General features: G+C 34.7%; 2 protein-coding genes across 11 annotated transcripts in view; both read left to right on the top strand.

Annotated features, from left to right (window-relative positions):
• The window catches only part of MEF2A (myocyte enhancer factor 2A), a 165,365-nt gene that overhangs the window by 98,372 nt on the left and 39,626 nt on the right, over window positions 1–27,367 (top strand). For 2 of the 10 annotated variants that reach the window (XM_041753225.1, XM_041753224.1), the window contains exons 1-2: window positions 1,746–1,950; window positions 4,441–4,644. In XM_041753225.1, the coding sequence (XP_041609159.1) occupies window positions 1,870–1,950; window positions 4,441–4,644 (285 nt within the window). In that variant the 5' untranslated portion in view covers window positions 1,746–1,869. Of the gene's footprint in view, window positions 1–1,741; window positions 1,951–4,440; window positions 4,645–27,367 lie in introns of those variants that run through there. The other 8 variants (XM_041753227.1, XM_041753226.1, XM_041753230.1 and 5 more) reach the window with 7 other exon arrangements.
• On the top strand, window positions 13,342–23,813 carry LOC121489843 (40S ribosomal protein S19-like). Its single transcript, XM_041753232.1, is given in 2 exon segments — window positions 13,342–18,395; window positions 18,398–23,813. Coding segments are annotated over 2 exon segments (447 nt in total). The 5' UTR covers window positions 13,342–18,229; the 3' UTR covers window positions 18,679–23,813.

Raw genomic sequence — 27,367 nt, 5'->3', positions numbered from 1 at the left:
AGCAAACCAAATCCAGTAGTACATTTTAAAAAGTCATTTCCTACGATCAAATGGGATTTATTCCAGGAATGCAAGAGTCGTTTGGGTGGGTCAATATTCACAAATCAATTAATGTGATTTATTAATGAGAATGCTAAAAACTATATGATTATCTCAATAGATGGGGAAAAAGCATTTGACAAAATACAACATCCATTCATGATAAAAAACTCACAAGAAACTAGGCCTAGGGGGAACATGCTTCAACATAATATGGGCAGTATATGAAAAACTCATACCTAATCTCATACTTAATGGTGAAAAACAGAGAGCTTTTTCTCTAAGACCTGGAACAAGACAGGGATGTCCATTCTCACCACTTTTATTCAAAAGGCATCTAAATTGGTAAGGAAGTAAAGCTGTTACTATTTGGAGATGACATGGGGTACTATATGTAGAAAAACCCTAAAGACTCCACTAAAAAAAAAAATACTAAAACTGATAAATGATTTCAGTCAAGTCCTAGGGTACAAGATTAATATATAGAAATCTGTTGTATTGGTATACATTAATAATGAAGTAGCAGAAAGAGAAATTAGGAGTATAGTCCCACTTAAAATTATACCAAAAATAAATACCTAAGAATAAACTCAACCAAGGAAGTGAAAGACCTGTATACTCTGAAACCCATAAGACATTGATGAAAGAAATTAAAGATGACACAAACAAATGTAAAAATATTTCATGTTCATGGATGACAAAAATTGTTCAAATGTCCACACTACTGAAAGCAATCTAGACATTTAATGCAATCCCTTTCAAAATACTGATAACATTTTTCACAGACCAAACAAATAATCTTGAAATTTGCATGGAACCACAAAAGATTCCACATAGTCAAAGCAATCTTAAGAAATAACAGCAAAGCTGGAGAGATCTCAGTGGTAGATTTCAAGATATACAACAAAGCTGTAGTAATAAAAAAATAGTGTGGTATTGGCACTAAAATAGGCATATAGATCAACAGAACAAAATAGGGAGCTCAGAAGGAAACCTATGCGTATATGGTCAATCTTCAATAAAGAAATAAGAATATACAATGGGGAGAAGACAGTCTATTCCATAGATGGTACTAGGAAAACTGGACCTTGACCTGAAAAAGAATGAAACTAGGCCACTGTCTTAAAGCATACACAAAAGTAAACTCACAGTGAATTAAATATCTAAATGTGAGACTCAAAACCATAAAATTCCTAAAAGAAAACATAGGCATAATTTCTTGGAAATCAGTTGTAGAAACAATTTTCTAGATGTCTCCTAAGGCAAGGGAAACAAAAGTAAAACTAAAGTATTGGGACTACGTCAAAATAAAAAGCTTTTGTATAGCAAAGGAAATCATCAACAAAACTACAAGGCAGCCCATTGAATGGTAGAAGATATTTGCAAATGATATATCCAACAAAGGGATTCATATCCAAAATATATAAAAAGGGTTATATAAATCAATACTAAAAAACAAGCAATTCGATTAAGAAATGGGCCAAGGACCTGAATAGATATTTTTCCAAAGAAAACCTACAAATGGCCAGCAGACACATAAAAAGATACCATCACTAATCATCAGGGTAATGCAAATCAAAACCACAATAAGAGATCACCTTAGAATGGCTAGAATCAAAAAGACAAGCAATAACAAGAGTTAGTGAGGTGGTGGAGAAAAAGGAACCCTCATGTACTGTTGGTGGGGATGCAAATTGGAACAGCCACTATGGAAAACTGTAAGCTTCTCAAAAAGTTAAAAATGAACTATCCTTTGATCCAGGAATCACACCACTGGGTATTTACCTAAGGAAAACAAAATCACTAATCCACAAAAATTTATGTATCCCTATGTTTATTGCAGCATTATTTATAATAACCAAGATAAGGAAGCAACCCAAGTGTCCATTGACTGATGAGTGGATAAAGAAGGTATTGTATATATATGCAATGGAATATTACTCAGCCATAAAAAAGAATGTGATCATTCCATTTTACAACATGAATGGACCTAGAGGGTAAAATGCTAATTGAAATAAGACAGAGAAGCACAAATACAATATGATTTCACTTGTGGAATTTAAGAAACAAAACAAATGAAAAAGATGAAAAGACTTAATTACAGAGAACAAACTGGTGGTTGCCAGAAGGGAGGTAAGATGGGTGGGAGGATATGAGAAATAGATAAATGGGATTGAGAGTACACATATGTTGATGAACACTGAGTAATGTTTATAACTGTTGAATTAAAAAAATTCAACAATAAAGATATGCCTAAATATAGATCATGTGAAAATCTTTGCAGGCACTTGGGATCTTAAATACAGACATTCTTTTTAGAGATGCTGCAGTCCAACCTTCTTAAACTCAGAATTATGTGAGTCCCAGATTTGATAACAAAATCTAAAAAAAACTAGGGTCAAGCAAATTTGTCTCAATTTATAGAGGTAATGAGTTTTTTAGGTTAGGCTTTTTTAGCCTCCCCCCCCCCCCCACCTTTATAACGATTGTAGTGCTGGAGTAAAATGACAATAAAAATAAAAATAAAATTTGTGGGTTTTTTTTTTTTTTTTTTTTTTTGCCTAAAACTGATGTGGTTGAATGAGTAAAATAAAGCCTATCGAAAGAGTCCCGGTTTTGTCAAATGCTAACAAAATCCCTTGTGTATGTATACGTGTATGTGTGAATATGGTTATATGGTCTTGCACAAAACCGTGGTATGAAAAATACTAAGTTGAAAACACTGGTTAAGGGACGCCTGGGTGGCTCAGCAATTGAGCGTTAGCCTTTGGCTCAGAGCATTATCCCTGAGTCCTGGGATCAAATCCTACGTTGAGCTCCCTGCATGGAACCTGCTTCTCCCTCTGCCTATGACTTTGCCTCTCTTCCTCTCTCTCTTCCTCTCTCTCTTTCTCTCTCTCTATGTCTCTGTGTGTGTGTGTGTCTTATGATAAATAAAATCTTAAAAAACAACAACACTGGTTAAGGGGCTTTATGTTGGTGCAAGGGAAAGTAGGGAGGCAAGCATAAAACACTATTCCATTTGAGTGTGTGTGTATATGCATTTATATAAAATTATTTGTATTGTAAGGGTTGTTTTGAAAGATTAAATAATGATAGATTTATTTTCACAAGGTAAGGAAAGGAACCATTAGGCACAGGTAGTAGAGAGTGTTCCACAGGGAGGGAAAATAGCAAAGTTCCTAAGGAGGAAAGTAGCTGGTGGTTAAGGAAGACATACACATGTACATATGTACACACATATCAGAGATTTGGGAAATAACTTCAGATAGAGAGTTTGAGGCTACATAATTTATTTGCTTAATGAATTTGGATATTACTTTCAGTGCAGTGAAAAGCTCTGAATTTCTACTTATACAATCTATGTTTCAATAATATCAGTTGGTTTTCCAAAGGATAAAAACCTAGTGATTTGAAGGGGCACATCACCCTAGTGAGGGAAGAAAGGACATGAGAACAGACAGTAACAAAGTGGTGAGGTAAATGGATTGGAGGATTGGATAATGGTTAAAAAATTTCTGAATTTCTGGAGAGAGAATACAAAAATAGAGCTAGATAGGAGGCAAAATGGAATACATGAAATTGAGATTTTGGAGGTGATGTGTGTGGTTCTTGATGGTATAGTTAAAGGTATGACAGTAGGTGGGAGCTTGTCATGTGGTGGAAGTGGATCATTTGGAGGTTGGGAGATGTTGCAATTTCTTTCTTTCTTTTTTTCTTTTCTTTTCTTCTTTTTTTTTTTTACACAGATACTGAAGTCACTAGAGCTAAGAGCAGGGCTAGAAAGAAAAGTATCAGATGAAAGTTATCAGTACATGATGGTCACTTGGTGCTCATCAAAAGGAGAATTATTTGGTGATACCTGGGGTTTTTGAAGGGGAAGGAAGGAAAAATAACTTGTAAGATAGAACAAGGAGCAAAAAGGACTTACTTTCAGGCTTTGAGCATAGTGGGTATAATGTTTTAAACCAACAAAAATTGATCTCTGAGAGGACTTGAGGTGACAAGTTCCAGTTAGAAACTGGAAGAAAAAAAAAACTGGAATATTCAAAGAATTTAGACATTGGGGGAATTTGTTGACCCTAGACTGTGAATTTTAAACTGGATGGTAAAGGGCCAGTGGTCAACTGTGTCATTCTCTGGTTCTTTGCCTTCTGCAGCACACTGGCAGCCAGGGATAAAGGGAAACCTGCTCTGTCAGGAGTTACAAGTTAAACTTAGGACTGTAGTCTTGCAGCAGAGCGGGGAATAAGAGGCTCGTGTGGAGCATGAGGCTAGGAGGCTTTTTCAGCTTTGGAATATGACTCAATATTAAAATAAGACTCCTCTTTAGGTACCCTGTATTCAAGTACTACTAATACTTTTGCTAAAAATGTACCTTTTTTTTCTTTGATTGTCTAGGTCACTTTTACAAAGAGAAAGTTTGGATTAATGAAGAAAGCCTATGAACTTAGTGTGCTCTGTGACTGTGAAATAGCACTCATCATTTTCAACAGCTCTAACAAACTGTTTCAGTATGCCAGCACTGACATGGACAAAGTTCTTCTCAAGTATACAGAATATAATGAACCTCATGAAAGCAGAACCAACTCGGATATTGTTGAGGTAACACATATATCTAGAAATGCCTGAATTGAAGATATAATTAATCTTCCATTTAATAACTTTAACTATCATTGCTTTTCACATCCAAATTATAAATCAATTATATATATATATTTTTTCCTCCAAATTATTTCTTGGGATGATCTAATTGTTGCTACTATGTATATATTTTTTTCTATGAATCATTTGTTAGAAGGATATAATTACTGATATGTAATAACCCACTTATGCTATAAACATATCCTATTAATTGAGACAAAATAGACTATTGTACTATGTACAGCAGTATAATATAATGTTTTATCTATGATTGCTTTGTATGAGTTTTAAAGTTAATATAAGAAACTAGATCCGTTGGGTATGAAGTTACAGTTTTAATATGTCTTAATCATTTCATTAGGTCAGTAACTACCCACAACTTTAAAATGAATGAAATGGAAGAAAATGACATAAATAATACTTTCATTTTGTGAATAGTGCTTTAGTTGTGGGGTGGGGGGAGATTTTTCACTTTTTTTCCCCCTTATCTGCTATCCTTCAGTATCTCATAATTCTGCCAACCTAATTAAAATGAAAATAAAAGGAATTTTTTGGCATTATTTCCATCTTATTCAGAAGTCGTGTTTTAAAGCAAAACCTTCAAAAAGGAGAATCTGTATGCTTTCCCTTTTAATTCTCTTCCTCTGCAAAATATTTTTATAAAGATAACTTTCCATTCATAGTTCTAATAGCATTTTAAATTAGCCTAATTCTTTTGTCTTTTTTGTTTGCATTTAGAGATTTTGTTTCAGTTTTATTCAAAAGAGGGAATTTTTCCCCGCTACTTCAAAAGATATATACTTTGGCTTAGTTTTGTTAATAGTAGAAAACTATTTCAGTAAATTACGGATTTTCTTGGTGAAAATACTAAAACCATGTGAAATGATGCAGAACTAGCTATAAAGGAAGAAATGAAATTTTAATATAGATTTTATTTGAGTAATTAAGATAAAGATTCTTTAACTGTTTTTTTGTGTAGGAATCTAATTTACCTGCCTCCACCAATTAAATGCTTTTTAAATTTCCCCTATACCCTATTTCTCTACTGTAACCATTCCTTTTTGGATACTAATTGATTTAATTACTGCAAAAAAAAAAATACTCTGCTACTTTTAACTAAAAAATCTTTTGTTACTTTTTAGCAGTTAATCAGTTGTTTGCAGTGAGAAGTAAAAGCATAATTACAGTTACAACTCATCTCTGTAGCATGTTCCCCACAGTTTTATTTAAATGGCTCATTGCTATGAACATCCCCTGAAATGTGTATGAAACTTTTGATTTTGCTTTTGTTGATCACTTCAGTTAAACAACAGTTACATCTTAGCCAAACCCCTTAATGCAGTTACGATTATATCAGTTATAAGTTACTTTATATTATTTAGCATTTGTGGTATGTCTTATCCACTTATGTGCAATACAAATTAGTAGACTTTTTCCCTGTTATATGTCATAATACATTTTCAGTCATAATTTTGTAAATTATAGGATCATTATTTGGATAATCTTTATCAGAGACTCCATAACTGGTTTCCCTTGAAATGGAAATATCCCTGGTGTGTTTAATTTAAAATGACATCTTATTCTAAAAATCTCTGTATCTCATCAAATGCTCCTCTGCCTAAGTCAAAGAAATATAATTGACTTTAATAATACCAACAAATAGATACTCAAGCTAGTTTCATTGTAGATGGCAACCACCTCCTTAACCCTAACTACTCTGCTCTTTCATTGCAGCAGTTGTTGTTCTTGACCCCTGGAAGTTGAGGGTGCTTCGCACAGCCTAAAGCTTACTTCCTTAGAGAATGTGAAGAATATAGTCTGATTTAATCCTCACAGAATTTTCAGACTACCTCAGTCTTCATCTCTGTTGTGGTCAGCAATCAAAGTGTAAGAGAGTAAATCCCAAACATATTTTAGCAGTCTCCTATATTACAATTTACTTCAGTGGGAAGGAAAACTTTTGCAGGTCAATTGGAATTTTGATGTTTTCTTTTTAATTGAATTTCTTAGATACAAGTGAACACGAATATTATCAATAGTTCTTCATGGAGTTCTGAATTATATAAATACAATAATAGAAGACACATTGGCTTATGAGGGATCAGTTTGTTGGTAGGATAAATTATAAGGCTGAATTTACTTCTCTGTTAAGGTTATTGAATTAATCTTCATTAAGACAGTTTTGAGATTCTAGATATTCTTTCTTCCACATATAAAAGTAATGCTACTACAGCCTCACTAATAGTGTGCACATATTTGAGATTTATTTTATCAGTGGTGGTGATGGCTTATATTAATGTAGCTACAAAGATTGTTGTGAACCAAATTAAGTTTACAGGACAAGAGTAATGACAAGTACATGTAAAAGCTTCCTATGGGCGAGGCACTTCCAACTGCTTTATGGAGAACTCACATAAATGCATTTTAGAATACCATTGTAAGTATTTTTTTCATATAGTTTCCTTTCAAACAGTTGTAGTAATTGGTAGCACATTTTTGTCCATTTGTTCATTTAACAGAAATACTCGAGGGGCTCCCATGTACCATGGAGTCTGCAAAGTGACGTTATTTAGAAATTTCTAATTCAGGCTCCAAGACTATTCTTTCTACCCATAGTTTTGTAAACCACTGAGATATATTTGTACCAACTGAAGATTTTATATCCATAAATTTCTAATAAGTTGGTATAATGTTCTGGATAGGTAAAAAAGCCATCTCCTGTAGCTGAAAATGGAGGCATAAACAACTATAAATGACCCACTTTAGAGTGTTTCCTAATGCAGTGAGACTAACTGAAAGCTTTTGAAAACAACCTTCATAAGGCCTGTAACCTGAATTCACTTGTTTCCTATTGCATGTAAGTTAGTCTTTAAGATCAGGATTTTCGTTTCCCCCATTTACTAAAAAGCTGCACCTGCAAGGATGTGCGTGTATTAGGCCTATGAAGTTAGATCTAGTATGTTTTCTGGGAACACAGTGGCATAAATATATTAAAAGTAGTTGGTATTTGAACATTATGATAAACCTATATAAAGGAAGACATGGTGCTCATATTTATCTACTTTTGATTTTAATCTCTAGTATTAGAAACCCATTTACAGAGTGGCATTCTATCTTTGCTGTCCCTTATTTTACATTACTTATATTTTCAGACTAATTTCTTAAAATTTTAATCAATTTTAACAATTATAGTTGATAAAAATGATTTTTATATGGTCTTTTAAAAAATCAACAGCATTTACATATTTTAAATTGCATTTAGATATTTTAAAGTTTATAGTGTCCTGTAGGATGTGGGTATCTCCTACATTGAGAAAGCTAAATAAATGAAAATGGAAACTTACTAAATTAGGAGTGTTATTAAGATAAACTTTATAAAAGACTTCATAACTGGATTTCTTTGAAATGGAGAGTATTGATGCTGTGTTAATGGTATCTTATTTGAAAATGCTTATACATGCTTTTTAAGAGTTCATTCCTTACAAAAAAAATGAGTTTTACTACTGTATTTCCTATGTTTCATTAGGAGACATTCTGTAAAGAATGTCATCAGAGATATACATTGTATCTTTCCTTGTTATTAAGCATTGGTAACAAAAATGTGTGGCTGACTTTGTTTGGTCCTACAAGTAGTAATTTAATTGAAATTCCCAAATTTTCTTTTCAATAAAGTAAGATATAAAAACTTGTGAACTGTAGTATGCAATTTTATAAGAACATTGGATTTATCTTAGAATATTAGTAACTAGTAATGAAAATCACCAGTTGGTAGTCACCATTATTCATACACGTGTGTGTATATATATATGTATATATATACATTGAGCTATGCTAAACAAAAGCCTTGCACCAACAGAAGGCTTCTTCATCAAGATAAAAATTATGCTGACACCACAAAGTGACAATTTTTGCAGCTTCTATCCAATAATGCCTGAGATTACTTTTGTATCCACTTTTTCTTTCACTTTGCAGGATGTATTTCAGATATTCCTGAAACATATTCCTGCGTATGATATTTTAAAAAGTTATGACTAGGTGATATTGGAGAATATCCAGTAAATAGTTTATGTGGTGATTCGTATCATTGTACTGTTATTTAAGAATATAAGAGACCGTGGCCATTTATTTCTTTAGTTAATATCTTATAAACTGTTCCCAGATAGAGGTATTTTTCTCATAACAGGAATACTGTAGTACTTAAAAAAAACTTCCTCTTGTATTATCTCATTTGATCTTCATATCCAAGGTAAGCTTTTTTCAGAAGTGGAAATTGAGAGTCCATTAAATGACTTGCCCAGAGTCATGTAGCAATTTAGTGGCAGAAGTAGGATTACAACCTAGTTCTTTGACATTATAACCTTACTTTGCTCCCCAGTTTATTGAATCCACTGGAGCTCTGGAATATTTCACCATAAATGGATGAAGATTTCATATATAAATCAATGATGTAAAACATGTAGCAAACATGAATGAGTTTTCCTCAGTAATAAAGAGAAAATGAGTGAGGATAACCACAGTAATATATTGCAGTAAAATAATAAATGACATTTATCTAGTTGCTAATATAACCTGGTATTCTTCCAAGGGCTTTTATTTATTTTATCTGATTGAACTCTCTTATTGTCCCCCTTTCACAGATGAGGAATTTGAGGCACAATGATAAATGAAGTAAGATGACAGTAATTTGGATTCTAAAGAAAGAGAAAAATCTGGTTTTTTTTTTTTTTTGAGCCTTAATCATCTCTGCCTGCTTTCAGATTACAAGGGAATTTAGAAATCATCAATATCTTAAAAAAGAGGAAGATAAGGAATCGATATAAGATGCATCTATCAATTTATTAAATAAAAATAGCTGGTACTGAAACAGAAGTACATTATTTAAATCGCTGGCTGTCAGAGTGTGGTACTCTGACCAGCAGCAGCATCACCAGAGAACTTGTTAGAAATATAAACTCTTGGGCCCCACATCAGATCTAGCGAAGTAGAAACTCCTGAGCAATATTGCATAAACTTGAATTAACTTGTCCTAAGTGGAGGGAAACTAAAAGCTTTGAGTTAACATGCGGTCTCTAGGCAGTGGTTATCCAGCTTCTTAAATGTTCTTATTCCCAAGAATATCCCCTGAAATATAATTTTAAGCAGTGAGCAAGCACAAACTGTAACTTTTAATATCTTCTAAGAAGCAGTGCAAAATACATGCCGATTTTGGTATGAATTGCAAACTAGGGAGCACATTTCTCATGGGGTTACCTTTCAGTTCGCTTCTACATGGTTATAAGTGCTTCATGAACCTATTTAGGGGGTCTGATGGGGATGTGTGGGCGATGGATTACAGTTCCTCAGTTGAACAAAACAGAAAGATAAATGACTTTTATCTCCTGAGATCATATAGTACTGACCTTATAGAATCAATGCTTCAGTTTTCTGACAGTATTATGTTCTCAGAGAGCCTTTTTGGGCCAATCATTTTTTTTTCCTCCCCGTGTGGTGAGGAATGGAACAGACAGGGAGTGTTTAAGAGGCTTGCCTAATGTTTTACAGGGCTGCAGTGGAGCGGCAGGGAAAGGGGAAAAATAATGAGACATCTGAAGACAAGACAAAGCTTCCCTCCACCTCCAGCCCCCTGCCCTGCTCTTTTATTCCTAACAGAGCCTGAAGCAGCAGGACGGTGATTCACAGGGTGAGGCACGCAATCCTCATGGCCCTCCTCCTCTTCTCACATGTCCTGCACCATCACCTCACACGGCAATCACCGTAGCTCTTGCGATTTCAGTTTGACTCTTTTTATTTTTACTATGTATTTGAATATTATTATTTATCATACAATTATTAGTTTTCATTTATATGGTTTTTAAGGAACTGTGCATCTCTGCGTGTGATTTTTTTATTTTCTTGAGGTCAGATTTTTCTCCTGTCAGAGATTGATGTGACATATAAATGGGAGTTCATGCGGGAAGAGGGTGAGGTCTGTCACTTTATAATACAGATTACATTTCTCTAATGCATTTCTTGTGTTCATCAATGAATACCTATATATCCTCTTTATGTCCCTTTGTGTCAGGGATTGAGTGTTTTAGTAGTTATGATCAGATAAGTTGTTCCTTTTCCTCTGGAAGTTCTTTGCTACATTAGCAAAATTTTTGGCCAATGAGAAAAGCGGAGAGTACAGAGAATTGGGAGAGTGGTCAGAGAAAACTTCCTGTAGAGGTGACACCATCATCTTAGTCCTTTAAAAGACAGGATTAGAGAGGGAAAGGGGTAGAAGAAAGGTGTTCCAGTTCAGCAGGGCACCTTATGTGGAAATTAGGAAATGAGACACAGCATAGTTATTTTATGGAGTTAAAGTCCACTAAGTATAGCTGTAGTAGTATAGTGTGAAGAGTGGAAATAGCCATGACTGACCTGGGAAGTAAACCAGATCCCAGGCCCTTAACTTTATCCTGAAGGCTTGGGTAGCTATTGAAAGAGCTCTGTCTAGGTTATACTGTCTTGCACTTCCCAAGCAATACATTGTGTTCCAAATTGCCCTGTGATGTTTTTTGAAAGGGGTTGAAAAGGAGGGAGGAGGAACGGGTAAAAATGTTGAATATGATGCATTATTTTTACATTTTTAATTTATTTTACTGATATTTATCATACTGTGTACAAGGCATTGTGCAAGACATTGGGAATAACTGGCCTATTTCTGCTGTTTTCCTAAAAAGATGATGTGTTGGCTGTTTTATCTTATTACAGAAGTTTCTTTGTTGGTTACATTTTAATATAGATTTAAGATAGTTAGAATCCCAAGATTTTGAGCTTTCCTACCATATATTAATCATTCAGCATATAATACTATATATATATTAATCATTCAGCATATAATACTATATTAGTATTAGAGCTGCAAGCTTATTTAGTGCAAAAGATGCAGGGTACTTACCATGTTAGGATGTCCTGTGTATGCCTGTGAGCTATATAGATAGATAAGATACACTATATATAGATAGATAAGATTGATATACCTCTATATCTTAGTCTTAGAAAATAAACCAAAATTTGAATTCCTATTGAAATTTACCTCTTATAATTCAATGGGGAATATTTTTCTGTGATGCTTTGTTTTTATAGATATAGCTCTATATCTATAGATACACCTCTATATCTATCTATATCTATAGATAGATAAAGTGATAATTCTCTTATAAAGAGGTAGCAAATGCAGATATGCGGTTTTTTAAAAGCTAGCCATTCATACACACATCTCCTTAAAATTAAGGAGACAGTGGTGTAGTTTTCATATTTATTTTGAAGTTATTTTTGTAGCTCAGTTTTGAGAGAAACTCCTAGGGATCTAGAATCTAAAGAAAGACAGGTATTTTCTTAGCGTAGATTAGTCATAACTCTACTTTTAAATTTACAATTACATAGTTGGTGCTTGACCTGTAAACATTTCTAAATGGTAGTATGAACTTCTTATATTTTGGAAAAGTAATTAGAGCTTATAATTTTGTAGGTTTTGTTTGGTGGGTTGATTTGTGAATTAAACCAATTTTTGATATGTGTTTTGATACTTGTGTATTCTAAGTGTCTTATATGAAGAATATTATGTGTAGGCACATTGATATGTGATTATATTTCTTTACTCAAAGAATATTTCCTATAAGTGCTTATTTTAATTTATTAGCAGTAAAGATCAGAAGTTATAGTTTTAAGATTGTTTTTTAAATGTTAGTGATTCTTGAAACTTGGTAAACAAGTTACCAGTTTTAGTCTTAGAAAATAAACCAAAACTTGAATTCCTATTGAAATTTACCTCTTATAATTCATTGGGGAATATTTTTCTGTGATGCTTTGTTTTTATAGAAATTTTCTTTTCATATAACCGGTTTGTTATTTTGTGGTAATTTCTGGGTTTGAGTTGTTATTTCCAAAGTCTGTCTTGAAAACCTCAAAAATGTTTGTGTTCTCCAAAACCTTAGAAATAACAACTAATACTTGTACAGGAATTTTAAAAATCAGCTTACTTTTTCATACTACCAGTGTTCATAAAGGATAGTTCCATTCATTATATGATATAATTAAAATATTTTTGGTGCTATTTTCCATATTAGTTATAGTTGCATTAAGTTTTTAAATTGTTCTGTTACTTTGGGGTATAAAAAAATCTACCAGTTATGTTCTGTAGGACAGCAGAAAATAAATTAGATAAGGATTGACATTTTGTGAAAAGTGTTAATAATTCTCAAATTCTGCTATTTGATACTTCACTTAATATGATCCAAAGTAATTGCTGTTTAGTATTTATAATTAGTATTTCTTGGCTATACTAATCATTATTTATTGAATATTTATAGTACCTGTTAAATAGGAAAAGAGAGCAATATTAATGTTCTAAATCTTGTGAATTTGAAGGATCAATTAAAATAATGTATGCACAGCATTTTTTTTTTTAATTTTAAGTGATCTGTACACTCAGCATGGGGGCTCAGACTTACAAGCCCAAGATGAAGTATTGCATGTTCTACTAACTAATAAGCCAGCCAGGCATCCTGTGAAAGCATTTTGAAAACAATTAAATTTTTATTTTATTTTTTTTTAATTTTTATTTATTTTTATTTATTTATGATAGTCACAGAGAGAGAGAGAGGCAGAGACACAGGCAGAGGGAGAAGCAGGCTCCATGCACCGGGAGCCCGATGTGGGATTTGATCCCGGGTCTCCAGGATCACGCCCTGGGCCAAAGGCAGGCGCCAAACCGTTGCGCCACACAGGGATCCCTGAAAACAATTAGGTTGTTTCTGATTACAAACAAGAAAGATCGGATTCAAACTCACCTTTAAAATAGGGGTACTTGTTATATGTCACATAACAAAAAAATGAAACAGTATGGTAGAGATTAGGCTCTGCTCTATTAAAGTGGGTTCCAGGTTTCTGCCTTCCCTTGGGCATCATCTTTGTCCTGATGCTGCCTGCTGCATTTTGACAGTGGCAGCTCCCAACTTTACAGCTGCACATGGCATCATCTATAGCAACATTATCCAGTAGAACTTTTTGTGGAGATGGAAATGTTCTCTGTTTGTGCTATCCAGTGCGGTAGCCATTAGTCATATGTAGTAGCTGTTGAGCACTTGAAATATAACCAGTGCAACTAAGAACTATATTTTTAACTAATTAAGTAACCACATGTGGCTGGCTAGTGACTACCATATTGTTAAGCACCAATAGAAAGCATCAGAGATTACTTGTGTGATCTAGAAACTAGAGTTTCTACCAAACGTTCTAAAATTAATTCTGTTATGCTGGCTTAGATAACATGCATTCACACTTCTTCCTGTAGTACACTAATCATGGTGGTAAGAAGATGGAAAATACTTGCCTTATTTTAGCTAGATGTTCCATTTCTTAGATGTACTATGAAGCTACTGTAATCCAGAAAGTTTGTATAGGTCGGGATAGATATGTAGCTCAGTGGAACCAGGATACAGAACTCAGAAATAGACCTGTACATTCATGGTTAATTGATGTTTGACAAAAGTGCTAAGGTAAATCAATAATAAAAGGAAAGTCTTTTTAATAAATGGTGCTAGAAAAACTGGATATACATAGAGAAAAATAAACCTCAATATTAGTACACATCATACCCATTTCTGTGGAATAAGGAGTATGTATAGGTGAGTAATAAAGGTGAAGAACAGAGATTGGGTGTGGTTGATAGAGTGCCCTGAGTATAGAGTGTTTGACATTTGTCTTATGGGCATTGGGCAGCCTTTAGAGGTGTTTAAAAAGCTTAGGTAGTCAAATAATAGTTACCAGAATACTTATCGGGCAGCAGATTGTCAGCATTTTAAAAGTTGTTTATAGGGCAGCCTGGGTGGCTCAGCGGTTTAGCACTGCCTTTGGCCCGGCCCAGGGAGGGAATATTCTTCCCATAGATTCCCAAAGATCAGCACACAGCTTAGTAATGTGCTTTAAAATTGAACTAAAAGCAGTATTGCTTACTTCACTGTTAACAAATTTGTACCCATAAAACTTCTTCAGGGGCACCCAGTGGCTCAGTCGGTAGGACGTCTGAGATTCTCTCTCTCCCTCTGCCCTTCCCACACTCATGCACACACTCTGTGTCTCAAATAAATCTTTAAAAAAAAAAAAAAAACTTCATCAAATGTTACCCAAAGCTATTAGGAACAAAAGCATAGAGTATGTTTAAATGGAAAGGAAGTTCACGAATGAAGGGGATGTGATTCTCTCCATTCTGTAACACTGGAAATACTGCCTTTATTGCTGTATTGCCCCATCTTCCACATGATTCCCAGTGTATATTATTTCTGGCCATTAGAGAAGTAAACAGACGTACAAAGAAAAAAAGTACAGGTGCTTTTGCTCTCATGTAGTTTAGACATTTCTGAAAAATCTCACAACTCCAAAACTTGTACAACTTTGTGTTCTGAGCAACACAAACTAAAACATAATTGTAATTAAAAAGAGAGCTTGAACTGCTCAGTGAGGCAACTCAGTAGTGGCTACCACCATGGGTGTTACAAATGCACAAAATTCATTACTTGAGTAGAAATGTTGGCAACACTTGAATTAGAATGGAGATAGTCGTCTTAGGACAGTGCAGATGGCAGTGTAGCAGCGACCAGTGGAGGGTGGTGGAGGTTGCCGTTAAAGCAAGCACGGGAATGCTCAAGGCTGGGAATACTCTGAAGCCTTCATTTTCAATTTTCTTTTTTCTTTCTTTTTTTAATTGCATGCAGTTAATTCATTTTTTTTTTTTTTTAATACTCCTGCTCTCGGGAGGACTTTCTCCTTTCTGCTAAAGGTTATAATTCTCTTGCCACTTTCCTGGTTCCCTTTGCCTAGGAAAAAGTCCCCAGTGAACCAGAGAGACTTCTTTATTATACTGACACTAACTATTCTGTATTTACCAGTTTCATAGCACCTAATTTACATTCCAAAACACATTATAGTAGAGCAGGCTGTATTGTTTAATCATAGAAAGTGTTTTTTTTTTTTTAAAGCACATTCTTCAGCTCAGATGAACATAAGTTCATCTGAATAAGTGGCTGCTATATAAAGAAGATTATTCAGAGAGGGGAAGTTGTATTATTTTGCTGTCTTCTTTTCGGGTATATAAAAGCTCTTTTCATAGATTCTGTTGGCTTTTGTTTCATTTGGTTGGTTCACTGGTCATAATATACCTGGATATAGGCTCATAGGTATGGATTCCAATGTGCTTATTCATAATCATGGTAAAGATTTCCAGTGTTTTCTATGACCTGCATAATTACTTTCATACGATTTGGTATCTTTATAAATCATTGCTCCCAATATCTTTCACTATCATGTGAAATTGAATGTTCAGTGAGGCAACTTAGTGTAGCTAGCGGCTACCACAGTGGGTATTATAGACATATCTGAGATTAACTTTGTTCTATTCTTTTTATTGAGATATAATTTACAGACCATAAAATTCATCATTTAAAATTATACATCTGTGGTTTTTAGTATATTCAGAAGTTTGTGCCACCATGACTACTAATTCCAGAACATTTTCATGAATCTGAAAAGAAACTTGGTACTCATTGACAGTCATTTCTTAACTCCCCTTACCACCTCATCCTGGCAACTGCTAACCTTTTTTCTGCATCTGTGGATTTTCCTATTCTGAATATTTTATATAAATGTTCTCTTTTTGTGTCTGGCTTTTTCCATTTAGCATAATCCTTTCAAGGTTCATCCATATTGTAACATGTATCAGTATTTCATGCCATGGCTAAATGATATTCCATTGTATGGACATAACACATTTTGTTTATCCACTCATCAGTTGATAAACATTGGGTTGTTTCTACTTTTTGATTGTTACAAAAATGTGTCTGAAATTTGTGTACAAGTTTTAGTATGGAGATCCTTTCATTTCTTTGGTAATCTCCCTAGGAGTGGAATATGCTGGGTTGCATGATTGCTCCCTGTTGAACTATTTGAGGAACTTGACAGTGGAATTTTTGTGGAAAATGTGGAACTCTTTTCCATATTTAACTTAAAGAGAAAGCAAAAACATCATCAGAAAACTTTGTGGATGTTAGAAAATATTTGGTTCATTTTTTCCCCAAAAACATTGATTTTTTTTATTTCTGTTGTTGGACCAAGTTGTCTGGACCAACTCTTCAGTGAAGACAACTAAAAATACTAGATAAATTGTATAAAAACTTTATAGCATCAAAGAGCTGTTAAAGGACATGCCAGACCAAAATCTAAGAAAAGGTGAGGACCTAAAAAGTAAAGAAGTATTTAAAGTCTGGCTACCCTGAGTCATTTGCCCATCAGGATAAAACAGTTGTAAACTAAGCTTCAGGTTTTGGTGGATCCAGAGGCAAAGAGTAAACCTCATTACTTCTAGGTTTCTGAGTCTAATAGATTGCTTCCCATATCAAATTGGGACCTTAGGAAGAGGGAAAAATCCACTGCCTTTTCCCTACTTGCAAAAGATTGCAAGGAGGGGTCTATTGTACTGAACAAATTAGGGAAAGAGGAGAATAACAAAAGAAAGAGAACCTGTGTCTCAGAGGTTGTAAAATAAGTACCAGCATTGTGTGGAATCACTGTCCAAAGTCCTTTAACACAAGAAGTCCACATTTGCCACAGGTAACTGGAAGAAGCAAAAGCAAATTGACACACTTTTTAAAGAAAGGCATCTTATTCAAGGCATCAAAAATGTCTTTCAGATAACCTTTCAAAACTATAGAGTATCCATCATACAAAGATGATCAACCATAAAAGAAAATAAGGCATAAACAAAATGCAGAAGAAATAGCAGATACTGATGTCTGAATACTTCAGATACTCTTATTATATTCATAAATTATAAATAATTTCATTCTAATAAGCTTGCAAACGTGTGCAAGATATGGGAAATTATAAGAGAGGTGATAAATAGATTTGAATGAAATACTTAGAGCAATGAAAAAAACACAGTAACCAAAATGAAGAACTTAGTAGGCATGCTGGAATTATATTTGACATAGCTGAAGAATTTGTGAACTGAAAGAAGTTATATGGAGGCTTAGCACAAAGGGATGAAAAGGTAGATACAGGATGTTGAGGAAAAGGAAGATTGGTTAGATATTCTAACCTAAATTTTTCTTGGCATTCTAGAAGGAGGGGGAAGAGAGGATGAATATGAATGGGTCTGACACAATATTTGAAGAGATAATTACAATTTTCCAGAGTTGATTTAAGGAACTCAACAAACCCCATGCAGAATGAAAAGAAAAAATAAAACTATACATAGACATAGTGAAACTACAGAAAACAAAAAAAGAATAATTTCAAACACAGCAGATAATCTTCAAAGAAGTGTTGACTCTAAATAGCAACAAATGAAAATCTATAGTCCATGAAATGATACCCTGAATATGTTGAGAAGATGGAATTTGTAGTCCAACCTAGAATTCTATACCCAGAGAAGACATCTTCAAGAATGAAGGCAGGACAATTGACTTGTGTCCTTGGGAAACCCCGTTGCTCCCTTTCCCCTGGCTGGCAGTGAGGAGGCCACACTATGGCTGGAGTTACTATAAAAGACATGAACCAGCAGGAGTTCATCAGAGCTCTGGCAGTCTTCCTCAAGTCTGAGAAACTGAAAGTCCCTAAATGGGTGGGGGGTGGACACCATAGCATAAAGAGTTTGCTTGCTCCCTGTGATGAGAACTGGTTCTACGCATGGGCTGCTTTGACAGCTTGGCACCTGTACCTCCAGGGCAGTACTGGGGTCAGCTCCATGACCAAGATCTATGTGGGATGTCAGAGAAACGGGGTCATGCCCAGCCACTTAAGCAGAGGCTCCAGGAGCGTGGTCCACAGCTCCTCCACACCTTGTGGGGGGCTGAAAACAATGGAAAAGGACCAAGATGGGGCTGCAGACTGATATCAGGGACAGAGAGATATGGAAAGAATCACTGGACAGGTGGTAACTGCCTCCCAGAAACATCAGAACAAATGCTGGGTTAATAAATTGGCTCATTTGTTTTTAAAAAATAAAAGCAAAATACCTGTGTATCAGTTTTGCAACTAAACCACATCAGGATTTTGGAGAAGGGGTTCAAAACCCTAGTCAGACTGCTTTACTAAGAAAGCAGTCTTCATGGGAACATCAGGTAACCTTCACAAGCTTCATGTGGACCGTAACCTATGTCCATGTCATCAGTGAACATCAGAACCTAGTAGATGTTCTCAATAAGTTTTGTTGGATTAAAAGGAAAACAAGGTAAATTAAGTCATTTGTACAGTTTAAAAAATGGCACACACAAGGAACAGATGATGAAAACCAGGAGCCTAGAGTTTTGAAGACACACTTTCCTGATTTTACAGTGCATTGAGGACCAAGTTTATCAAAATATTTATGTGTGGAGATTTAGAACAGAATTGCATTATCCCTGTTCATAAGCTGAGGCTAGTCCAATATCTAATTTCTGGGAGTTAACGGTCCCCCAAAGCTGTTGGTTTTGCTCAGGGCTAAGAGGAGGAATACCATTACCATTTGCTGCAATCTCTGCAGTCAAATTTAGGAATATCATACAACTAGATAAGGCCTTAAAATTCAGAGAAGCCATAGCTTGAATACCACATACTTCTTTCTGAGGAAGATAGGAAAAAAATTATGGAGGAACTGGAGAAGGACCGTGAAGGCAGTGATATTCCTGCCTATACCATATTAATGGTATAGGTAATATGGTATCTTCCCAAAGTTGAAGTGGTTCCCGATCACAAGCCTCTCTGCATTCTCCCTTTCATTTGTTGACTGATTAATGCAGTCTGTTGAACCAGGTGAAGTAGGATAGTGGGAAGAGCACTAGACTGGACATCAGAAGATTTAGGTTCTAGTCCAGTTCTGCCACTTAATAGCTGTGTGATGTAGTATGGTTGAAGGGGGAGTAGTACTTGGGTCTCTCCTAAGCTTCATATTCTCCTCTGTAAAGGTAAGAAGCAAACTAGATTACAAAGGTACCATTTAATTTTTTTCATCAACTATTTTAATATACTTTTTTTGTGCACACAAAATCTCAGGATCCTGTTGTGCCTCAAAAGTTTTTGAGGACAAAAACTGAGGACAAAAGTGCCTCAGTAGACAAATTTTCAGAAAAATACAATTTAACAAATGGAATCATGAAACTATAGACAAACTGAAAAGTCTTATTGTCAAGGTTACTGCAAAGGAACTCCAAATCCAGGTGGCTTCATAAGCAAGGACTAACAGATTTTTAGGGAAGAAATAATGCCAGTATTTTACAGACTCTACCAGAGAATAGAAAAAGAAGAAACACTCTTTTCCCCATTATATAAGCTAGCCTAACCTTGATAGCAAAACCAGGAAGGAGAGTTCTAAGAAAAATCAGAAGTCAGCCTCACTGAAAATAATTATAAAACTCCTAAACAGAATATCAGTCCACTTCTTTGAGTTCACATCTTTTTTTAGTGGAGACAGTTACTTTCACATGGATCCATTTTCTCTGCTGCTTGGGCACACATATAGACTTATCAGCCTCCCCATGGGAGTGGCCATGTGGCTGAGTTGGCCAATGGAATGTGAGTAGAAGTGACACATGCAGCTTCTAGGTCTGATCTGTAAAATACCTCCCACATGATCTTCATACTCTTACTTCCCTCTTTGCCAGCCAGGTACAGAGAATTATGAGGGGAACTTTTTTTTTTTTAAGATTATTTATGTATTTATTCAGAGAGAGAGAGAGAGAGAGGCAGAGACACAGGCATAGGGAGAAGCAGGCTCCACGCAGGGAGCCCAACATGGGACTCGATCCCGGGTCCCCAGGATCACACCCCGGGGTGCAGGCGGCACTAAACCGCTGCACCATCCGGGGCGCCCAAGAGGGGAACTATTGACGTCTTGTGTGTGGAGGCACAAGATAAATGAGTCTAGGCTCTTGGATAATCTCATCCAAGTCTCTCTGAGATAAGAAACCCTCTTTTGGGGGATCCCTGGGTGGCTCAGCGGTTTGGCGCCTGCCTTCGGCCCAGGGCGTGATCCTGGGGTCCCGGGATCGAGTCCCGCGTCGGGCTCCCGGCATGGAGCCTGCTTCTCCCTCTGCCTGTGTCTCCGCCTCTCTCTGTCTCTATCTGAATAAATAAATAAAATCTTAAAAAATATACATTAAAAAAAAAAAGAAACCCTCTTTTGACTTTGTAAGAATAAGCTTCATTGTATTAGGCCACTGAAATTTGTGTTTGTTAAAGCATCTCATGTTACTCTATGCTAACTAATAAATTATATCCAGCAGTATGTAAAAGGGATAGTATAGCCTAAGTAGGATTGATCTCAGGAATGCAGGGTTGATTTACCAGAATTATCCCATTATTGTGGACTGGAATTCTCAATATTTATACTTCAGTGCCACAGAAAATAATCTTTGTAGAGTCAAAGAACTGCCAGTCAAAATCCCAAGGGTTTTTTTTGTTTGTTTTGTTTTAAGAATTTAACAGCTGATTCTGAAATAAAGGGAAGTAGAAGGGGAAAAGAAGGACAGCCTGAAGAATAACAATGTGAGAGACTGTGCTGTACAATATATTGAGACTAATTTTAAAGTTGTAATAACGAAGATACTGTGACAACGGTACAAATATCAATTGCCAACCATATCAATGAAGTAATAGCTCAGAAACAGAATCATGTGCCTAAGTGGATGTGATCTATAACCATAGGGGAAAAAACAAACTCTAATTGTGCTGGGACAATTGGATATATAGGAAAACAATTAAGGGAACCTACCTCATACCATACATAAAGTCAACCTCCAGGAAGATTATAGACTTATAATTTTATCATAAGGCAAAACTGAAAGCTTTTTAGAAGATAATATAGGAGACCTCTGTCTTCATGATTTTGAGGTAGTGCAGGATTTCTTACACAAGACATAAAAACTATAAAGGAAAAATTTGATAAATTTGACTTTGTTAAAATTAACCTGTTTTTATCTGGGGGCAGGTGGGTTTTTTTTGTTTTTAAAAACACAATGAGAAAATATTTTTGTAATGCATAAAGTTAACAAAAGACTTACATTGATAACAAACTTAAAAATGACAATAAAGCAGTAAGACGAACAACTCAGTAGAAAACTTGGGAAGGACTTGAACAGGCACTTATAGGAAAATTCAGATAGCTAATAGGTATGAAATGTGCTTCATTTCCTCAGTAATCAGGGAATGCAAATTAACTCTTTATTGCAGGTAGAAATGTACTTTGATACAATTTTGGTTGACCCTTGAACAACTCTGCAGTTGAAAATCCATGTTTGACCTTGTCTCCCCCAAAACTTTTTTTAAAAAGATTTTATTTATTTATTCATGAGAGACAGAGAGGTAGAGACAGAGGCAGAGGGAGAAGCAGTCTCCCTTCAGGGAGCCCGATGTGGGACTCAATCCCTGAACTCCAGGATCATGCCCTGAGCTGAAAGCAGAGCTTAACCGCTGAGCCCAAACTCCTCCCAGACTTACCAGAAGCTTTACCAATAACATAAACAGTTAACATACATTTTGTATGTTATATGTATTATATGCTTTATTCTGACATTAAAGTCAGCTAGAGAAGAGAAAATGTTACTAAGAAAATCACAAGGAAGATAAAGTGCATTTTAAAAAAAGCATCTAAGTGGGTCTGCATAGTTTAAACCTGTGTTGTTCAAAGATGAACTGTACTTTAAAAATGGTTTGTCATTATCTAGTATAAGATCCACATATTTTATAAACTTAACCATTCCATTCCCAAGAATACACCCTAGAGAAGTGTGTGCAGGTATGCAGTAGGCTATGTGTCTGCATGCAGAAGTGTGCATAGCACCATTTTCATTTTAATAATGGCCAAAAGATTGAAGCACCTCCGGTGTTTGTCTGCAGTAGAATGAATAAAGTTTTTTTTTCCCCTTTGCAATGTAATACAACATTTAATGAAAATGAACAAATTGGAATATATGCCACTCTAAGAATGAATGTAATAAAATGTATGTTAAAAGAGGCAAGACAAAATAATACATTACCTATATTCCATTCACATAAAATTTAAAAGTAAAACCTAAATAATATATTTAGGGATATGCATACATGTGGTAATCCTATAAAGAAAATCCATAAAATTTTGTCATCACAGCAGTAGGATAGTATTTTCTGGAGAGGAGAGAGGAGAGCATTAAATGAATTAGAGATATATAGGTTCTAGTTCTAGTCTGTGTTTTGATTTGGTTAGAATTACTGGTATTCATTTTATAATTCAATTTAATAAATTTTGATGCCCTTTGTGAATGTTTCACAGTTCTAAAAAATTTGATGTTTTTATGCATTTCCAAATTGTCTAGGAAGAATAAATGTCTTTCAAAATTAGCAACTATTATTAAAAAGGAAGAGGAGAATGTTCCTAATTTTTAAAAGTTCTATTTAGTTTAAATTCCTTAAAACTCAAGACATATTATTCCTTTATTTTAGAAGTGTTATATCTTATGTTATATCTAATTATCCATTCATCCAGTATTTATGGAGCACTTACTGCTCAGGTGCTTGACAGAAATGAGATTGAAGGTGGGTGGTGATTAGTTATCGATTGATTAATTAGCTTCTCATGCATTTAAAAACTATGTATATATACCCTTTGAGTACTTTTAATTCCATAGTTTGCTTCTCAGTACTGTGATTCTATTAGTTTGGAATAGAATTCGATAGTTATAAAATTGAGCATACATTAAGAAACATTTCAGTCTTGGTAGGCAGTAGTTAAAAACACAATCTTGTCAGGTATGGGCTCTTGTAAACACTCAGGCAGTACAAACTCCTGAGTCTAACATTTAGTGGCACATCTTAAAATTTCAGAAAATGCAGTCCCCTGGGATTTTTATCAGTTACTTCAGACTTTGTGTAGTTTAAATATTTAAACTTATTTACAGTGAAAAATATTATGAATACTAGATTTCTTTATTAAAAGAACAAAAGATTATAGTATATATGTATATATGTGATAGTACATATATGTATTTGTTTATATCTATACACATGTGCATATATAATTTCTATGGAGCATAAGCATGTCTAAAATTTTAAATACATTATTTTTTGCTGATAAGAATATAAGCTAAAAATTTTATTTAAAATTAGCTACCTTTAATTTATAATCCATTTTGAAATATTCTTGCTCTTAAGTTTATAAAAAATTCTTTGAGTATACCTAGGGAAAAAAAAGTCTAAACCTTAGCATTACTTTTTCCTCAACTTTCTTTTTTTTTTTTTAATTATTTTTTTTTTATGCCTCAAGTTTCTTATCTCCTTTCCACCATTTCCTTGTCCTTTCCATCTTCACTTTCACCAACAGATTTAATAGTACAGACTAGAAAATGAAGTACAGGGCCTGCCAAGCAGTGTTATATACCCAGAATTCTATACATGCTTCCTTGAACTTGAAAGATAAGGTTATCTTTATAAGTAGAACAATACAACACTTGACTTTAAAGATCTTTGTTGGTATATGTACCATTATTTGAATCAATTATCTTTGGCCAGAAACTAAATAATCCTCAGTTATCTTACCTCCAGGTTTGGGATCCTGTCTGGGCTCAGCGTTCTGGAGGCACTAGCCACACTTGTTTTGGGAATTATGTGACTTAGATAAGGACACTACTAATATGTGACCTAAAGGATTATGACAGTTTTCTTCATCAAGGTTCTTTGATTATAAGAGGTAAAATCCACTTAAAGTAACTCACACTAAAGGAGAATTTATCATTTTTTTAAAAGATTTTATTTATTTAAGAGAGAACATGGCGGGGGGCAGGGAGAGGGGGACAAACAGGCTCCCCCTGAGCAGAGAGCTCAGTGCAGGGCTCTCTATCCCAGGACCCCAAGATCATGACCTGAGCCAAAGGCAGATACTTAAAACCAACTGAGCCACCCAGATGCCCCTAAAGGAGAATTTATTGAGAGAATACAGGCAGGTGGCACCCAAGGCAGGAAGGAATACCTGGTTTCCTAAAGGCTTGACATCAGGAGCTCCATCTCAAGATGTGCATGGTGTGTCATCTCTGCCACCAAGGCTGGTTTGCAGGTTGACTTTTGTGAAGGCACCATGGGTGGTCTTTATGTAAAAATAATTGAGGTTCTGGGTCCTTCTCAGGTATACATTTTTATAAATGAGCATAATTTCCAGATTTAAAAAAAGCTTCAGTTATGTAGTCTTTTGTCTCAGTAGGAGAAAAGGTTTAATGAGCCATGGGACCTTTGTCTTAGCATTAATATAAATGCTGGGTTGTATTGTTTATAGATGGTACAATATTTTCCTTATTCTAGAAAAGCTTGGCTGTTTGTTTGTTTTTTTTTAGATTACGAAGTTTGTACTCCAAGACTGCTGGGCTCAAAATAAAATCCAGAATCAAAACCTTTGGTTGTTAATAATTAGACACATTCAGTGTAAGAGATGTTTCTTGCCTGCTAGTTCTATCCAGAAGCCCACTGGAGCGTTTCCCAGCAGCTTTCAGAATATAGGTTGTTGTAAGTTAAATATATGTATGAATTTAAGAAATTATACATTAAAAATTATATTTTTGTAGTTCAAAAGCAGTCAAATATCAACAACTTCTGTAGATCAGTCTAGTACAAACTAATGTCTTTAGATTGCCTTATTTACATTTTAACAAATTCATAACTGTGTTTTAGAAGACTTCAAAGGTAACTTGTCACAGCATCCTGATCTCATTCTTCTTACTATATATTTTTTATCTTGCAAGTATTAATAAATACATATTTCATGTCTGTATAGCATCTTGTCTAGACTCAGAAGATGTAAAGCAATCTAGAATTCAGTCTTTGATTTCAAAGTTCATAGATTACTTGAAGGTACAGTAGATAGGTAAATACAATGTGTATATATATATATATATATATATATATATATATATATATTAAATGAATGTTCTCTCTGTAGAGTAAGTGCTCTTAAAATTTTAGCATAGGGAAGTAGTGGGGGGAAAGTTTCATGAAAGATGAGGTTAAAATTAGGCCGCAGCAAGCTATGAAAGAGTCATATGGACAAGAGCAGGATTTCAAACAAGGGAATTGATACATAGGAGTTAGGCTGTTAGAGACCTGCATTTAGGCTAAGGAATTATGGTTTTGTATTCTATATCTGTTATTTCAAAAGAAGGATGTAAGGTATATAAAAGAATCTGCTGGGGTTCAGGAAGAAAATAATAGAAATTCTTTTTACCCTAAAATGCACTTATTAAGATTAATTTATGCATATAAATGGCAAAATATACACATATGTTGAAGGCTGTACATAAAATATGTTTCCAGATGGGGTAGATAATCTGAATCTTAGAGACTAGTGCTGTAGATCATAGCCACCTAAGATTTAAAACAAATGTGACAAATAGGAAGTGGCATTGAGGAGACTGGAATCTCTAACAGCTTATGGATCAGATTAGAAAAGAGAGAAAAGTAAAAGGGGGAGATATAATAAGCGTCTAGACATAAGGCAGCACAGGCCTGTGTTGACTATGGTGGCAGTGGAAATAATAATCTATGAAATTTAGTATTCCGTGTGATTGTGGGGAAGAAAACAAAGCATGAGCAGCAAGATTGCTTGCTGTGTTGACTAGATAAGGTTAAGTCTGAAGAGGGGATCTATTAAATGAAAGATAATGAGTTCCATTTTAGTTAAATTGAGATAGAGTAGCCAGCTATCCACATGATAATGTGCAACAGGCAGTTGGGACTATCGGTCTTCCAAATTTCAGATTAGATGTGTGAAAGAAACCATAATTGTTACTCATACAACTATAAAATGAACATGCATCAAAGATTTTATTTTACTAATGAGTGAACCAATAAGAGGTCACAATTCAAAGAACTCAAAATACCACGTAATAATAGTTAAAGAATGCTGATGTGAATTTAAAAATGCAAGAAAACAGGTCACTGTTCACAAGGCGATAATCAATGACATCCCACAGGAAACAATTTCTGTGAATAGGAATTATTTGCAGTTACTATTCATTTTCTACAAGTTAGTCAACATCCATCCCTTCAGAGTTGTAAAATAGCCTAGTTAAAGAACAAAGGTAGATAAAACCTGAATGAAAGTTATAGCCAGGATATAGTTTTCATTGTTTTTTCCTTAAATTGTTATAAAAAAATTTAAATTTCAGAGCCTTCCTACTGATGGGGTCTTTAATCAGTAGACAGGAGGTTTTAAGTTCCTCTTCATTAAGCTTAAACTCATTTAAATAATAACAAAGGAAAACAAAACCTTCTCTTTTATTTGGGCATCTCCAGGTCATCTCCTATATCCTGCGATATAGGCATACCTTTTCCCTTGGAAATTCGTAAAGGTAAAACACTACCCACTCTCCTTCCACCAGCTTGAATTTCACCTTAGAGCTCAGTTGCTTCAGATGGAGAGGACCCTGCATCAGGAGATCATGGGTTTGCAGGTTTAGACCTTCGTACTCTCAATACTGTGATAGGAATAGCATTTAATTTATGAATTGTCACCAAAATTAAGGATTATTCACTTTTATTTCTTGAAGAGTACTGACAAGTCACAAGCCTTCTCTGATTATATATCTTTAATTTTTGAAAGTATGATAAATTAATACAGATCATTAATCATTTGACCAAATATTTTCAAAAAATTTAACAACACATGAGT

Source organism: Vulpes lagopus, chromosome 4 (assembly GCF_018345385.1).
Source record: "Vulpes lagopus strain Blue_001 chromosome 4, ASM1834538v1, whole genome shotgun sequence".
NCBI classification, from domain to species: Eukaryota; Metazoa; Chordata; class Mammalia; order Carnivora; family Canidae; genus Vulpes; species Vulpes lagopus.
Note: the sequence above shows the minus strand (reverse complement) of the source record. Positions and strands in the feature narration are given on the sequence as shown.